At 37.9% G+C, this 18,210-nt stretch overlaps 1 protein-coding gene across 2 annotated transcripts in view; it reads left to right on the plus strand.

The window, feature by feature from the left end:
- Positions 1-18,210, plus strand: part of gphnb (gephyrin b) — a 110,880-nt gene that overhangs the window by 44,987 nt on the left and 47,683 nt on the right. For both annotated transcript variants that reach the window (XM_060864985.1, XM_060864986.1), the window contains exons 3-6: positions 9,444-9,501; positions 9,806-9,898; positions 15,436-15,530; positions 16,611-16,677. In XM_060864985.1, coding sequence (XP_060720968.1) covers positions 9,444-9,501; positions 9,806-9,898; positions 15,436-15,530; positions 16,611-16,677 — 313 coding nt within the window. The remainder of the gene's footprint in view (positions 1-9,443; positions 9,502-9,805; positions 9,899-15,435; positions 15,531-16,610; positions 16,678-18,210) is intronic.

The following is an 18,210-nucleotide window of genomic DNA, read 5'->3' on the forward strand; positions in this document are numbered from 1 at the left end:
GTAAAACTGCGTTCTCACTAAAAAGTAACTGACCAACGGTTCACTTGGATGACCCCTGGATCAGTTGCTTGGTGTGCGTCTGAGTTTGGTTTGAGTGTTCACAGATATCAAAACAGACCAAACTAAAGATTTTTCAACCTTAACAGCAAAAAAAAAAAAACATTTTGCTTCTTTTAGTTTTAAATCACCTTTTTGATTAAATAAGCTGATTAAAATGCATTCGTTTTTTTTCCCCTACTATGATATTTTTCCTTGCAGCTGCTCCTTCTTTTATCTTACCATGACAAAGTGTTAAATAAGGACACTATAAGAGATTTTAAATCTGTACACCAGGAAGTGGTGATTACTGTGATTATTACTGGAGAAGCTGTGAGATTTTAGTTCAGTCCAAATAAGTCATGGCAATAATATTTCACATACTGTATGTTTCAAAAGACTAAACCATATTTATCCTTCTATAAAATGACCAGTTTTATATCCCCAAGCTGAGGGAATATATCCCATCCAAACTGACATGATGATAAAGATTCAGTATATCCTGTGGAAAAAAGAAGGCACTTTCTGTTTTCTTCTACCAAAACTATGTTCTGTCTGAGAACTTAACTGAAATGCAGAACAATAACATAAGTACAGAGGTTAAATGGATTTGTCAGGACAGCAACGCTTCCAGATTTTTAAGATACGCTCCAATACAGGTACAGTGTACGTTGATGTTATGGTCTTATATTATGAACAATTTGTACAACAAAGTATACATACACAAGTGCTTATAATGACTTGTGTATGTCAAATACAGTAATAAAATGAATGTATGTAGTACTTTATAAATTGTGATTTATACATCACTCGCTTATCCCAAGTGAAATATTCATAAATAACACAGATCTTCCCGAACAGAATCAGTTAAAAGCTATACAGTTTCTTCAGAATTGACTTTGTATGAAACTTTTTCTGTAATTTTCTCTACTGGATTTTGTGTTTTTAAATAGTCAATTAATTCCAAGAGACACTGATATATTTAGGCTAGGTTATCTTACCTGTCAAAGGTACACACACATTCAAACAGAACCATGTCTTCTAGCCATACATAAGCATCCAACAAGTAAGGAAAGTGACATAAATTGATGTGACATACGGCTAAGTATGGTGACCCATACTCAGAATTTGTTCTCTGCATTTAACCCATCCAAAGTGCACACACACAGCAGTGAACACACACACCGTGAACACACACCCAGAGCAGTGGGCAGCCATTTATGCTGTGGCGCCTGGGGAGCAGTTGGGGGGGTTCGGTGCCTAGCTCAAGGGAACCTCAGTCGTGGTATTGCCGGCCTGAGACTCGAACCCACAACCTTAGGGTAAGGAGTCAAACTCTCTAACCATTAGGCCACGACTACCCCCACACACACTCCAGTCATAGAACAGCATGGTCTCGTGTGCACTCTTCTGCTTATACCACACCCATTTGCTAACAATTACCATGTTTATTATTGCATGAAACGGTTTCTAGTTAGAGAAAAAGAGGGAGAAAACACGTACAACCAAAACTTTTCTATACATGTTAAATTACATGTTAAATAGCATTCTCCAGTCTTACTATTTTTATACTATTTTTATTTTTACTATTACTATACTAATACTATTAATACTATTTTTATATATTTAAATACTATATTGTACTATTTCTATTATATGCTCTGTACAGTTGCTTTAATGCAATGTCTATTGTTAAAAATTCTATACAAATAAAACTGAACTGAACTGAATTGAAATTAATGCCTTCTAATAAAAATGTCACCACACCAACAATTAGAGATCTTACCTTCTGTAAATGCTTGCACGTTTTTTAAATCTCTTTATTTTTAGTCTTAGATTTTGTGAAGTGTATACCATACATGTTGCTGTGTATGAGCTGTTACTAGAGAAACACTAATATATTAGTGTTGAGCACATTAATATAAACCTACCTACCTGTGCTGTTATAGGAGTATAATACACACCTTCTGACCGATGAGATTTGACCCTTCACCAAGACAGAGGTATAAAATGAAATGGCATTCCCCAAGGCCTTGGTGCAATATGTTGCAGAAAGTGATGACATTGCAGTATATGATAATCACTGGAATGTAACAGTGCAAATGGACAACAAAATATAAGACCATACATAAATGCTGTCCAGGTAGACTCAAGGAAACAATAAGCACACGATATATACACAATCTTTGTAACAGAGTGAAACATAGAGTACACAGCAACATAGTGACTGCCAGGATTTTAGGTTCAAGCAGTTCAAGGTTTTATCACTTACTGTAGCAGCATATGTGGTAGCCTAGTGGTAAATGTGTCGGTCTACCAATTGGAAGGATGTGAGGTTGAATCCCAAGTACACTAAGCTAAGCTACCACTGCTGGGGCCCTGAGCAAGGCCCGCAATTACTCAGGAGGTCTCTCCGGATAAGGGTGTCTGCTAAATATTGTAATTAATTGTAGAAATGTAACACTCCCTTCTAGACATAAGTAAAGTCCTGTTCCTGTATTATAGTTTAATAATGATTATAAGATATGGTGATTATAATATGATGCGTTAATTGTTCACCAGACATGATGGATACTTATTAAAGTGACTACTGCTTGGTAACGGTTTGTGCCCTGTGGATTCTGAGGGAATTCATTTTAATGCATTTGGCAGATGCCCTTATCCAGAGATTAGAGAAGTGCTTTGTAGTCACCAACAAAAAGCATGCTATCATGCTAGTACAGTAGATCTGGGGCTAAGGGTACCATCAGTCTGAGATACTGTTGAGTATGGAAAAACAAGACAAGGATTTTTTTTTTAAGATAAATAAATCAACATGCTAATTAAGTGCTTTGTAAAGACACAGGTCTTAAGTATTTGGTAGGAAGACAGCCTGTGACTCAGCTTTTCAGGCAGATAGTAGAAGTTCATTCCACCCCCTGGGTGACAGAACAGGGAAGAGCCTTGTTACATGTCTTTCTTGTGCCCTGAGAGATGGTGGGTCCAGAGCAGATGGTGCAAAGCAGGATGTGATAAGTGCTATAAGGTAGGTGGGATGTGGTACATTTTTTGCCTTTAAAGGCAGTTATCAGTTTTAAATATAATTCAAGAAGCTACAGATATACAGTGGAGGAAGCGTCGCAATGGGGTGGGGTGAAAGAACTTGGCCATTTTGAAAAAAAAAGGCATTTGACTGCAATCTGGATTAGTTGCCGAGGTCAGATGGTGCACTAACTTTTCCTGCCAGGAATGAGCTGCAGTAGTCCAGTCTCAAAATGGCAAAGGACTGAACAATCACCTGAGAGGCCTCTGTGGATAGAAATGGCCAGATGGTGAGACATTGTTTGTTATTAAAGCTCCTGGCAGCTGTTCTTGAATCTGATTGGCCTGATCTAGATATTTTGGTATCTTTTGCAGGATTGCAGAAGGACAAGGAGTTTTGGGTTGGGTGGGAGGTGTCAGCCACTATTCATGATGGCTTTACTAAGGCAGCATTTGCGGTACGTGTAATGTATCAGAGTTAGAGTCTCCCCTATGACGATGTCTGTTTAGTTCACTATGCACTGCAATGGCTTGCAGTCTGATACTCTACACTTCCCAGACAGTGATGCAGCTAGTCAGGCTAGTCTCAGTGACTCCTCTGTAGAATGTGTCAAGGATGGGGAGGGGGAGTCTAGCTCTCCTCAGACAGTACAGAAAGTGGGACATGGGGTTGTGAGAGCAGACAGAGTCATCAGACATCTGCAGTCCTAGAAACATGCAGTTTGGTACTGTCTCCACATGAGAGCCACAGGATAAGCAGTGGGGATTAATTCACCTCCCTTGATTTTGTCAACATTAAAAGAAAGACTGTTGAGCTGACACCAGTCCACTAGCAGCTCCACCTCTGCTTTGTCTGTTGTTTTATCTTTGTTGCTGGAGAATCCTGTGACTGTGATATTATCCAGAAACCTGGTGATGAAACTGAAGCTGTCATGTATCTTCAGTGTGAACAGTAATGGGCTTGAGCACCCAGCAGTGAGGGTTGATGGTGCTGGAGATGTTGTGTTTCTTTCAGGACATGTAGTATAGTATAAAAGCAACATCACTTTTTCATCAACAGCGAACTGCAATAAAGATAAGTTGTCCAATTAAACTGAAATATTATCAACATAAATTTTCATTTTATAATGCAGCTAGTTTGCAGAAAACGAAAATGTACATGATCTGTCAATGGCACAGCGCATTGATTTTGTTGTCCTTGTTAAACGGTAAGAATCAGCTTGATTAACTGTACAACAAAAAAGCAACAGGTACAGAGATGTCACGTTTAACTATTCTTTGTTTAATAGACAAATAACATTCCATATAGCACTAAATATAGTGTTTGCTACAGTATCATTGTATCAGTACTTGTCATCATATTTTATTTTATTGTCTATTGTTAGCTATTTTAATTTACTGCTTCATTCATTAGATTCATTCAACAGAAAATACTTAATACTTAATCCTCATCACTTGTGTAACTTAACCAGCTCAGTAATTAACACCAATAATATGTACTGTATATGCATCCTTATAACTTATTGCATGTCAACACTATTTTTTTTTCCAGTTTGAATAGATTACAGACAAATGTATATCCATTGCCATGCAAATCCTAAACCTTGATAAATACAGCCACGTCTTGTTTTCATTACAAGGAGAATGCATCCTCTTTAGCTGTAGTATAATCCTGTTATTCTCCAGACACCTGAGGCGCACACAAGTGTGCATTGTACACTAATTAGAAATATGGTATTCAGTTCCTGACGGATGCAGCAGTTTGTGCATAGCAGTTTGTTTGATTCAAAAATAACAGTGAACTGATTATGTGAAAAGAGAGAAAGGAACTTGGTGGAAGAAGTAGCTTTGTAGCTAGAAAAGCTGCATTATTTTGAATATAGGTTAACTGCTTATTTGCTGCTAAAATGTAGTCAAGCTAGTAGGAGCACTATTTGTAGCTAGCTAACGTTCAACACTTGCTACCACCTTGTTGTTGCAAATATAGTAATTGATTAGTGCTACTCATTCCGACAGGTTTAATCATCAATACTGGCCAGTTGCTGCCAAAGGTGGGTGGTGCATTCAGATGATTCAGTTGCATAGAGTGACTTGCTATGCCACCCCCATTTTCTGACCTACAAAAGGCTTCAGAAGGTTGTTAGGAAGAACACATTAATCAGGCTTAAGCATTAATTCAGCCTGTTCCACTGTGAGGGGGGACACCTGTAGTAAACAATGATTGTGGAGGTGTGAGGGTGATGGGGGAATTGGATAAGGTGGGTGCGGCAGGGTCAACATTTCCCTCGTACCCACAAGTGAATTTGGTTAAAGAATCTTTGTCAAATTTACAAAGTATGAAAAAAATATAAAAAAAAAAAAAAAAAATGTGAGTGCAAATCAGGTGACAGAAGATGGAGTAAGAGAGAGAGAGAGTGAGTGAGAGAGAGAGCATGATGGTAGAAAGAGGTATTGAGTTGTAGAATAAGAGGGAGAAGAATAGAAAAATGGAGAGAGGTAGTGCAATATTTATGAAGAGAGTAAAGATGATAGAGATGTAAGAAAGAATGATTGTTAGAGTTAAAAAGAAAGAAAAGCTGAGATCAATAAAAAAGAATAGGGAAGTGAGAATAGGCCAAGAAAAAGATTAAAAACGAGATGAAAATGACGAGAAAAAATGGACAGAGAGATGGGCAAGAGATAAAAGGCAAGGCAGAAAGAAGGACAGAAGACAAGGTTGGAGAGAGAGAATGTGATACAGAAAAAGGGAGGGAGACAGAGCAAGAGGAAAGGAGGAAGGGCAGAAGGAGGTGTGGCCGTGTCCCCCTATGTGTGTGAGTCGTGCTGAGTCCTCTGGTACACACACTCTGCATTATTTATAAGCGGTAAAGCAGATGGGCTGTTATAGAGCCGAGGCAGGAGGACTCCACATCTGCACCACAGCTGTGTACATGACTGAGAGAGGAAGAGAAATCAAGAGAGGGCGCTCAATCTCTCCCTTTCTTTCACACCTCTCTCCCTATCTGTCCTCATCTTCTCACCTCTCTGTCTTTCTAGCCTTCACCATCTCGGTCCTTCTCCCTCTTCCCCTCTCTGTCACGCTCTCTCATCTCCTCCCTCCTTCTCTCCCTCCCTCTCTGTCTCTCCCTCTCTCACTCTTTATCTCCTCTCGTTTCTTCATGGGCAACAGCCAGGGCTTCTAGGCCACATCTGGTGTATGTGAAGGACAAACAGAACTGGGCCAAAACAAAAAAAGGAAAGAGAGAAGAACGTAAGAGACAATGTCCTTTCGAAACATTTAGGAATAAATGGCATGTGAAATGCAGAGGTGTGAAGAATGGGTGTCAGTCTGATTCTACACACCTGTCAGAGGAAAAGTACCACAAGGACCTGGACCTGATATAATTGTGAATACTTGTGGATCATTCCTGTCACAGCCGTGGTGACCTGTGTACATCTTGCTTACTCCTTAGCAATCTTCTGCACTTGTACCTTATTTACTTTTAGTACATTTCTAATATTTCTATTCAAATTCCTTAATCTATAATCTTAGGGATGATCGATATAAACAATCCTGATTCCTGCCACTTCTTATGTTCAAGGATGCTCCTAATAACAGGTTGGAATGAGACATGAAGGAAATGAAATGGTATTAGAGCATTATATGTATGCTTAAAAAACACTTCTGACCTTGTTACTCCAACGAATTAATCATCATCTTTATAAAATAAATGTGGCCCAATGTTGTTGTTAGTTTTTTTTCAGCTAATTGGACTGTAGATCTAGAGGCAAGAAGCTGCTGCTAGGTAGACAAATATTTTCCTGCAGTTGTATATCTGTGCTAAATAAGGAATAAAAAACTACAAGGAGGGCGGTTCTAGAAGATAATAAACGACAGACTGGTCTGGTGCGGCGCAGTGCATAGCACATTCACTGTTCCAGCATAAATATTGATAGTTTTTCCCAAAGTTGATTAATTGACTGTTCAACAATTTATTTCATAAATTTCAAGTTATTTAAAGAACATGTCACGCATTTTATCAGTTTATGTTTACATTTATTTATCCTATAAAATGTGTAGGATAAACATTTTATTTGGTTTAATTTATATACTTTTACTTCAATTTGTTTACTATACAGGTTATAAAATAATGGGTATAACAAAATATAACTAGATTAGGATTTGCTTCAGCAAATACAGAGTATGATGATCACGATGAGATGAACATAAAAAATAAAATATGGCATGGTGGAATGGAAGTGAATATTAAGGAAGAAGGGTGTTAGGGTAAAAGGGTGTATAAAAAGACAAAAAAAAAAAGAAAAGAGTACAGAAATAAGAGCTTCCAAATCCGACAAGATCAAAATGCAAAATAATGATGCAAAGCAATACAACACATGAGCGCACACGATGCAGCCGTGTCTTAAAATAGTGCACACTAGAGAAAAAAGAGGCCTTACATAAGACCTGTCTACACCTGAAGCCCTGGAGGTCTTCATCAGTTTAACACACTCTGTGATCAGGCCACTGGAGACCTTGACATGCAGTAGACACATGTGTCTACACACACACACACACACACACAAACACACACACACTCAAATCAAAGATTGGTTGGTTGGTGTTTTGGTGATGATGGTATTGGAGTTAGCTGTCTAATATAATTTCACATAAGTGTTTAATTTGCTTGTGATCTAGTGACTAGAAAATTACATTTTCTTCATTTTCATCTGTATCAAACTTTTCAGTGAGCCCTCATTTCCTGTGCATGTGGACAGGGTCATCCTGAAAGACACCATTCCTATCAGGAGAAAAATGGGTCATTATAGGAAAACTCTGATCAGTCAGAATAACCTGGCATTGATTTTTAGTGATTCTTACTTCTAAGGAGACCCAAACCAAGCCAGTGAAATAAATAATTGCCCCCACAGCAGAGCTGATGGTTTTACTTTTTTCCTCTAGGGAAGTAGTAGCTCAGTGTTAAAGACGTTGCACTACTGTAAGAGCAAGGCCCTTAACCCTCGACAGCTCAGTTGTATAAATTAGATAAGTCACTCTGTTTAAGAGGATCTGCCAAATGCCCTAAATCTGTATGTTTACACTCGTTGTATTCAGATACACACTACTCGGTATTAACATCATTCCTCTTCAGTCCAATGCTATATTTATTCCGGATTTTGTAGAATGTATCATAATAACAAATAGGGATGAATCGATACTAGCACTGTAGCTGTTATCAGACAAAAGCAGGCTCATTTACACATACTTGAAAAATCTGTAACACAAATGAACAGAAGAAATGAAACGACAGTGATCTGTACATATTTCACGATTAATGATGACACAGTGGACTCCAAACCTTTCTCAGTGAATAAGACATCTTTCTACAGTTTAACTCAATCAGATAAGGGGGCAGTGATAGATGTGAAAATAACAATATGTTGTTCTTGACAATGGGGGCACGGTGGCTTAGTGGTTAGCACGTTCGCCTCACACCTCCAGGGTCGGGGTTCGATTCCCACCTCCACCGTGTGTGGAGTTTGCATGTTCTCCCCGTGCCTCGGGGGTTTCCTCCGGGTACTCCGGGTTCCTCCCCCGGTCCAAAGACATGCATGGTAGGTTGATTGGCATCTCTGGAAAAAATTGTCCCTAGTGTGTGATTGCGTGAGTGAATGAGTGTGTGTGTGCCCTGCGATGGGTTGGCACTCCGTCCAGGGTGTATCCTGCCTTGATGCCCGATGACGCCTGAGATAGGCACAGGCTCCCCGTGACCCGAGGTAGTTCGGATAAGCTGTAGAAGATGAATGAATGAATGAATGAATGTTCTTGACAATTAGCCCATATCACTGACTGCAAGTTAATCCCAATTTGTGTAACTTTGTGAGCTATAAAACACAGAGTGCATAAGTACAGGTTAATTTCATAAACATAAAAGTGGACAGTAATATTTTGTCTATTATTTGGAGCCATAGAGCTTTCTATGCCTGACTTTCTGTTAGCATGACTTGTTTTTGAGGTTTTGATTAAATCTGTTCTGTTGATTAATTCAGGATATTCTTTATGAGCTCAGGAACAAATGTAAGAATTGTGATAATGGTATAAAACACAGACCCCTTTGGCTGTGCCACCAATTTGAGTCTGAGTATCGGTACAATTTGAAGTACCAACAACATTCACTTGTATTTGTAATCTGAAAAAAATGGCATTCATGCATTCATGTTCGCAAGTTTTAGGTCGTATTTTGCAATTTAGGACACAGCTTCACTCCTGCTCAATGGTTTGTAAACAATGCTGCAACTATGATTTGATTTTTCTGTGTTAAAATAGCTATTAGAGCCTGTGTTGTTGTTCCTGACCTTAATTACACTTGGATGTAATTTTTATTTATTTTTATATTCTTTGGCAGGCTGGGAGGAACTATTTCAGCCTATAAAATAGTCCCGGATGAAATCGATGAGATCAAGGTGAGTGTGAGAGAGAGAGAGAGAGACAGAGAGAGAGTGAGAGAGAGAGAGCAAAAGAGAGAGAGAGAGCAAGAGAGAGATGCTCTTTTTAAGAAATTGTGCTTATTTATAAATGATTACAGAGTGTTGCCAAGCTAGTAAAGTATTTGGAATATTAATAGCTAGTGGACATACACAGTTTTGTACCTAAAGTTTGTCTCATTATATAGCTAACTGTTACAACATGTCTTTTCCAAAACTGTTTTTTTTATTAATACATATGGTCTTATTTTGTGGGGTTGATAGGATTTTTATTCTTTCGCAGGAGACACTTGTGGATTGGTGCGATGAGAAAGAGCTCAACCTCATCCTGACCACTGGGGGCACTGGCTTTGCACCTCGTGATGTCACACCAGAGGTAAGAGAACATCAGTGAGGAAATGATTTCACCAATTATCATAAAATGTATCCACTTTTTTTTTTTAAATCAAAATCCTGTTCCTTAATATTATAATACCAGTAGAGTATGTTTATACTGTTTGACAGTAGTAGCTGTTGAGTGCAGTGGTTTATGATTGGTGCATTAGTGGAGGTTAAATTATGATATTATATTAAACAGTAATAATGAAGCATTATTGTCATTTGGCAGAATTCTAATTTTTTTCAGCCTAAAGTTTATGACATTTTATCAAACCACATTAGCATGTGGTAAATGTTAAACGTTTTCTCTACTTTATCACAGCTGAGTGGATGATGACAGAAATTAGAGTTTTAAACAATGCACAGATGGCATGACCGTGTTGAAAGCTACACTACATGCTATATTTGTGGGTTAAGTCAACCAATGCTGTCAAATTTAAGTTAAAGAGATCTGTCAGACAGCAGGAAGCCAGGTTTGATCGACATTCTGTCCATATGGGTTTCCTCCATGTTCCCCAGTTTCCTCTTATCTTCCAAAAATCATACTGGTAGATGGATTTGGTGCAATAAAGTTCCCCTATATATAAAGAGTGTTTGTGGTGCACTGCGATGGACTGCCATATTAATTATGAGTGTATGCTGTTTTCTTACCTTCTACCATCTTTAATCCATTTCTCTCTTTTGCTTTCCTTCCTGTGTTCACTGCCTCCCTCATTAATTCTTCTTTGATTTGTTCCCCAATGCTTTTTATGTTTGAAGTGTCATTCAACTCATGGACAGTGAAATACTCTACAGAGTGAAAAACTTTCTACTGATACACGAACATGTATCTTATACGCTGCACTTCAGATCAGCTCATCAACTCACTACAACAATCTTCAGGAGGTCTGTTAAAGCAGGAAAAAATCCAGATGATAAGGATTCATGCCTAGAGCAAGCGTTCAAGTGTTACAAGCAGCTTTGGGTTTTATGTTGTTATGACCTCACAAAGTCTTGGGGGGCAAAGCATTAAAAAAAAAAAACTCCTGCCAGGAAGTTGACTGGATCAAATGTTAATATGGGATAAGGTGAATCTAGCAGAGGTGACAGAAAAGCACTCAGGGCAGCAATGACCAATCTAACCAACAGCATCATGAGAGCCAAGGCCTCCTACGCAGAGCATGCAACATCATTTCACCAACAATGAATCACAATACTTGTATCAGGAAATTCAAACCATCACTGATTATAGCAGGAAGAATCACCCCGTGTGCACCAATTACACCTCCCTCTGAGACACATTAAATGAATTCTACGCCTCCAACATAGAGGCAGCAGTAAAGATCACAACTCCCCTCAGTGACCAGATGCTGACTGTGACTACAGCAGACTTAAAGTAAACCCTTGCAATATCCACATTTAGAGCATTTGGCAGACACTCTTGTCCAGAGAAACTTACATTCATCTCATTTGAAGGTTAAGGGTCTTGCTCAAGGGCCCAGCAGTGGCAGTTTGGTGGTCTTGTTATTTGACCTCCCAACCTTCTGATCAGTGTTCCAAAGCCTTAAACTCTGAGCTACCACTTCAATATCCCTGCTTAGGTGCTGAAAAAGAGTGTCTACCAGCTGACTGATTTCCTCATAGTCATCCTCAACATCTCTTTGTACCAGCTGCTGTGTCCATCTCCGTCACATTGGTCAACATTACAAAGTCTCCAGTTATGTGCCTTGATGACTACCACCATGTTGTACTCACCTCAGTTCTTATGAAGTGCTTTGAGCACAATCGGGCCTCCATTCCAACTACACTGGACCCTCACCAGTGTGTATACCGGCCAAATCACCACTGCAGATGCCATCTCCTTCTAGCCACCTGGCCTTATCCCACATGGATAACAAGTTCACTCATGTTAGAATGTTTACCTGCAGCTACTGTGTCTGGAATAGAAACTGTTCTGCTATCAAGTGTTGTATAAAGTACTAGAAAGCAATACTTGAGTAAAAGTACAAGTATCGTACTAGAAAAAGACTTTGGTAGAAGTGAAAGTTACCTTTTAGAATATTACTCAAGTAAAAGTCTTAAAGTATCTGATATATACTGTACTTAAGTATCAAAAGTCATTTTCTGATATTTAATGTACTTAAGTATTTGAAGTAAAAGTAAAAAGTAAAATTTCAGTGATTTTCGGTAGGCATAAGAGCAGGGGCGGTTCTAGGATTTCATCTTTAGGGGGTTTAGTACGGTGGCCGAGAAGTGCAAAACACATTATCAAATCAGAAAACAAATGAACAAATCCCAAAACACATTAACAAATCTGAAAACAAATTAACAAATCCGAAAACAAATTAACAAATCTGAAAACAAATTAACAAATCCCAAAACAAATTAACAAATCCCAAAACAAATGAACAAATCCCAAAACACATTAACAAATCCAAAAACACATTAACAAATCCGAATACTCATTAACAAATCCGAAAACACAACGACAAGTCAGACAACCCAGAAACAATAGTGTATCGTTTTTGAATGGAAACTTACCGATCATTGGACAAGACACCTGTCACTCAAGATATACAGGTATGGAATCTTATGTGTAATGTGTAAAGTTCTCCGTTTAAATATAAGAAAATAACAGAATTAATCCACTGTAATCCATTCCATCCATCCATTCCAACTTTTCCCTGCGGCAGACTGTTGAACTTCATGTATACCTTGAGTGACAGGTGTCTTGTCCAATCACAAACTATACCAACCGCTTCCGGGTTGTCTGAAATGTCGTTGTGTTTTCTGATTTGTTAATGTGTTTTCGGATTTGTTAATTTGTTTTCGGATTTGTTAATGTGTTTTGGGATTTGTTAATTTGTTTTGCACTTCCTGGCCACAGTAGTTTAGCCCTCAGTGAGAATTTAAAACAAGAAGAGTTTTATATTATATATCATATGACTACATAGTAAGCCAAAAGTTATGGTATTATTAAATTGCAAAAGTGGACACCAAAAATTTTATGCATGATGCCAGTCTTAAATCATATCAGTTCATGTATGTGTGCATTCTCTACAAACAGTGTGTCCAATGAATGCAGTCATTAATAAAAAAATATTCACAAGACAAAGAACAAATCAATAAATGTTATTTTTATTTAGTATTGAATGGATTGTTTGCATTAATATTTTGTTTGTGCTATAAACTCTGGTAATAAGAATAGTGAAATTTCACTGCTTTTGTTAAACGTTATAGATAAACGCCTCCAGCTATGACCATGCGTGCACGCAGTGCGTGCCTGTGCTTCTCCGTAGAGCGTGTGGACGTGCGTAATGCAATCTAGGAGCAGTGATTCACCAAACCTCCCTTATTGCAGTCGCACACATTTCTTCTGATTTTATTTTGTAGTAACGAGTAACGAAGATGCTTAGTGGAAATATACGTAGTAAAAGTATACATTTTATCTAGGAAATGTAGTGGAGTAAACGTGAAAGTTGACATAAATTTAAATAGCGAAGTAAAGTACAGATACGTGAAATTTCCACTTAAGTACAGTAACGAAGTATTTGTACTCTGTTACATTACAACACTGCATCCAGGGCATCATAACCTAGTGTTTTATTTAGGCTTCAATTCATTCATATATTCATTTCATCTAATTACATCTAATTTAACTCAGCTAGCCTAGTAATATCTTCCCCTACCTACCTTCTCTATCACGAGAAACAAAATATTGAAAAACTACCTTTTGGGATGTAACTTAATAAAAATAGATTTTTGGGATTCAGCATATAATGCATCCTAATTGAATACAAACACTACATGTAGTATTCTGTGTTTGTTTGGGGTTTATTGCTATCTTTTCCTTTTGCTGAAATCCTTTGGAATAGGTGTGTGTAAGGACTGGTATCCAGCAGAACGAAAGCGGCCATCTTGCTGAAGCTTGAAGAACATTTGCCAGATTTCAAAATACTCTACTCAATCACACAAAGACTTGAAACTAGCCCAGAAACATTCAGGCATAGTAAAGGGTTGACAGTTGACAGTGGTGCATATTTATCTGCAATACACAGACATTATACATGGAATTTGTCAACCCTGCTTACAGGAAAATGACCAAGTGCATTAACTTGATACTAATAGAAAAGCCAATGGTTTGTTCCAGTATTCTAACCTAAACACTGCATTAGAGATAAGATAAAACCATATTTTTACTTTGCCTGGACCCAAAAGAAATATGTTTTCATATGTTCAGCTGACATTCATATAGAGCAGACAACCTCCTGTGAACAGGGAAGCTGAGCTGTATGGGGCTCTCCAAAAAGAATCCCTTAATTAATTTTGAAATCATTAACCAATCATTGTCCATGTTATTAGTCTTCATCATCATTATTAAAAGAATGTCTTATTGAAGTATCAGTCATTTTAATGAAATGCTGCATAAAGGACCACATTTTATCTGGCAGTTGCACTGCGTCACAGTTTTGTAGTAGATTCTCTTTCTGTTTCTGTCATTTCTGGAATGTTAGAAACCCCAAACCTGAAGTAAATCTGATTATTAAATCTAATCTAATATATGGATCGTTGTCAGCTGTTTATAACAGTCTCTTGATTTGGGGAAGATTGTGGTCTTTTGCAATATAGTTAGCTTTACTGCTCAGTCACATCAAAAGTTAGAAATATCCACACTTTGTCTCAGGAGATGAATACAGTTATGTTCTGAGAATTATGTTCTATTTGTTATCATTTTTGAATGGAAAAATGACCTGGCATAGTGAAAGTGTTTATATAATAAAATAATAATTAAAACACACTCACAAAAGTTTTGGAGTGTTTTCATTTTCACCATTTAATACAGTAATTCTAGGGAAACTGTTAAATTTTTTACATTTGTCTACGATAACAGTTAGAACTTGAATTGTAATACATTAACTTGATTAGGTTACGTTTCTATAAAACAGATTTATACTGTGATTAATCAGGTTAATGGAAGGAAGATTGGTGCCTCATGGCTTCTACAACATGCACAAGCAAATTCTTGTTAAATTCTTGTTTATTCATTTAGGCCATTTAATTGTAAGATGTAATATTACTGTAATACAGCTGGGTCACAATATAGAATGATACAAAAAGTAAAATGCATTATGGGTATTCTATACTCGCTAGGGTACATTCGGACATCATTTGGACGCTCATCTTTTATGGTGTATTGTGGAATTTCCTAAGAGCTCTGGATTTTCCCCACTGTGCTCTCAGACAGAATGGTTGCAGAATGCTTCTAAAAAATAATGCACCATATAGCTGATATAGTACGGCTTCAGACACAGTCTCTCTCTGGCTTTTTGTCATGGTAATGGTATGTGTTTTTCCATGTATCCATGTTTTATAAGGAAACTGGATAGTTTTGCCAATAAAAAATATAATATTCACATAAATAGGTATGTATTGGATTATGGCTGAAGAACAACAGAGTTGCTTCCAAGAAGACAGATTCAGACAAACAGCATTAATAATTATAACTGTTATATTTTACATGATTCTTTCTTCATCTCACTCGGTCACTCTTTTCAGGCCACTAAAGAAGTGATAGAGCGAGAGGCTCCAGGAATGTCTCTGGCGATGTTAATGGGGTCTCTGAATGTGACTCCACTGGGCATGCTCTCGAGGTGAGTGGGGAAAACAAGCTATACCTATTTCTCAAGTGTAGTTCCTTTTTACTCAGGTTTGTACAGATGTGGGGTATCTCTTCTTCAGGTGTGTACAGCTGTCTAGTATCTCGTCTCCAGATATGTAGTATCTATACTTTAGGTGTGTACAGCTGTGTAGTATCTCTTCTTCAGGTTTGTACAGCTGTCTAGTATCTCTTTTTTAGCTGTCTATTATCACTTCTTTGCATGTGTACAGCTGTCTAGTATCTCTTCTTGAGGTGTGTAGTATCTCTACTTCCGGTGTGTACAGTTATGGAGTAGCTCTTCAAGTATATATTATCTCTATTTCAAGTGTGTATAGCGATGTAGTATATCTTCTTCGGGTGTGTAGTATCTCTACATCATGTGTGTACAGCTGTGTAGTATCTCTTTTTTAGTTGTGTAGTATCTCTACTTCATGTGTACAGCTGTGTAGTATCTCTTTTTTAGTTGTGTAGTATCTCTACTTCATGTGTACAGCTGTGTAGTATCTCTTCTCAAGGTTTATTGTATCTCTTTTTCACGTGTGTACAATTGCGGAGTATCTCTTCTCCGGGTGTATAGTATCTCTTCTTACGGTGTGGACAGTTGTGGGCATTTCTTCTTCAGATGTGTACAGCTATGCAGTATCTCTTCTCCAGATGTGTAGTATCTCTTCTTCAGATGTAGAGTATCTCTACTACATGTGTGTACAGTTGTGTAGTTTCTCTTGTCAAGGTGTGTAGTATCTCTACTTCAGGTGTGTACAGCTATATAGTATATCTTCTCCGGATGTGCGGAATCTCTATTTCAGGTGTGTACAGCTGTGTAACATCTCTTCTCCAGGTGTATAGTATCTCTTTAACAGGTGTGTTCAGCTGTATAGTTTCTCTTTCTGGTGTGTGTAGTAACTTCAGGAGTGTATAGTTCTATAGAGTCTCTTTTTCAGGTGTGTACAGTTTTACAGTTTCAGAACATGATTGTACAAATGTTTGTGTGTTTTGTGTTTTTGATTATTAGAATCTTATGACATAAAAGTCTGTAACTCTAACGTTTCACTTTAAAATGTTCTTTTTGCAGACCGGTGTGTGGAATTCGAGGGAAAACACTTATTATCAACCTGCCTGGGAGCAAGAAAGGCTCACAGGTAATAAGCGTGTGTGTATAGACGTGTGTGTGTACTGTATGTGCGTGTGTGTGAAAATGTGCAATTGGGGGTCCCTTTTCTCCTCAATCATCGTGACTGACCCTCTCTCTTTCTCTCTCTTTTTTCTCTCTCTCTTCGCCAGCTTCTTTCCCATCTGTTTCTGCTTACAGATCAAGTTTCATCATTAATATAATCTCTTTTTCTTCATGAATCGGTTACATTACCTCCACCCATCTGCTGTCATATTACCTTCAGTCCCTGGAGCAATTAAAGTTACAAGTGTAAGGACTATACACTCTGACTTTTATTAGACCCTACATGGTATGAAACTCAATGGAGTGTGAGAGATCGAGTTTGACAGGACCCACTGCTTAATGGCTTTTCTATGTTATTGATTTCACTGACTTCATTCTACACCCTGACGGTCCAGAAATGTAGGCTCTTCTCTTCCGGAACATTCTGGCATGTTGTGTGTGAATCTTTGTAAATCTAGTTGCATACTGTAATATTAGATTAATGTCAACAATAACATTAAAGGAAACAGAATCATTAACATAGCAGTGAACTTTCTTTTGTTTGGATGGTCTCCCACACATGAAAATACTAAATGAATAAACTAAAGAATTAATTATTATTCAGCATTTTGCTACTTCACACCGCCAATCAGTATTCAGTACAGCAGTGTTCTTCCCAACTTATCAGTATTCAATATATTACTCTCCTGCACAACCAGTCCGTATTCCATATAGCATTGTACTACACGGCTAGGCAGTTTTCGGTCAACTTATTGTCCTGCAAGATAAAGACAGCCTTTTACTGTCACAGTATAGTCACAAATATGTCTTTGCATGTTCTAGCTATTTATTAGCTAGCTTCACAGATCCAGGTTATTAGACATAATACAGCTACCCTGAGCCAAAAAGGGTTAAGGTCATTGCTTCAGTGGAACACACTGAGCAGGGACTGTTTAAAAATATTCAAATAATAAAAGCAGTATTGTGGTACAAATTAGGCCCCATGAGAATAAAATATGAAAAATATTATGCATGATAAGTACAGAAAAAAGCACCAAAAGAGCAGGTGTTTTCTCATGAAGGTTTAAGCAGGCAGTCAGATATGTAGTTCAAGCGGTATGTCCCAACTGCTCTGCTTTTTTTTCTATACATCCAATCAGTATTCAGTATTGTTCTTTACAACCAATCAGTATTCAGTATGGCACTGTCCTGCACCCCGATCTGTATGATCTTACCAAACCAATTAGCATGCAGAATGGTAATGTCCTGTACAGCCAATCAATATTTAATACAGCATTGTCCTGCACAACCAATCGGTAATATGTATTGTAATATCCCAGCCAAGCAGTATTCAGTAATACTGCTCTTCTGCACAAGCAGTTAATATTCAGTATTCAGTGTTCTGCATATAATGTGGTTGAGAATTCAAGCAGGACAACAAACCACACAGAATTTCTTGCTCTCTGTCACCCTCCAGGAGTGTTCCATAGCCGCTTATAGCAGATAAGGTCCTGGGAGT

Source organism: Tachysurus vachellii, chromosome 3 (assembly GCF_030014155.1).
Source record: "Tachysurus vachellii isolate PV-2020 chromosome 3, HZAU_Pvac_v1, whole genome shotgun sequence".
Classification (NCBI taxonomy): Eukaryota; Metazoa; Chordata; class Actinopteri; order Siluriformes; family Bagridae; genus Tachysurus; species Tachysurus vachellii.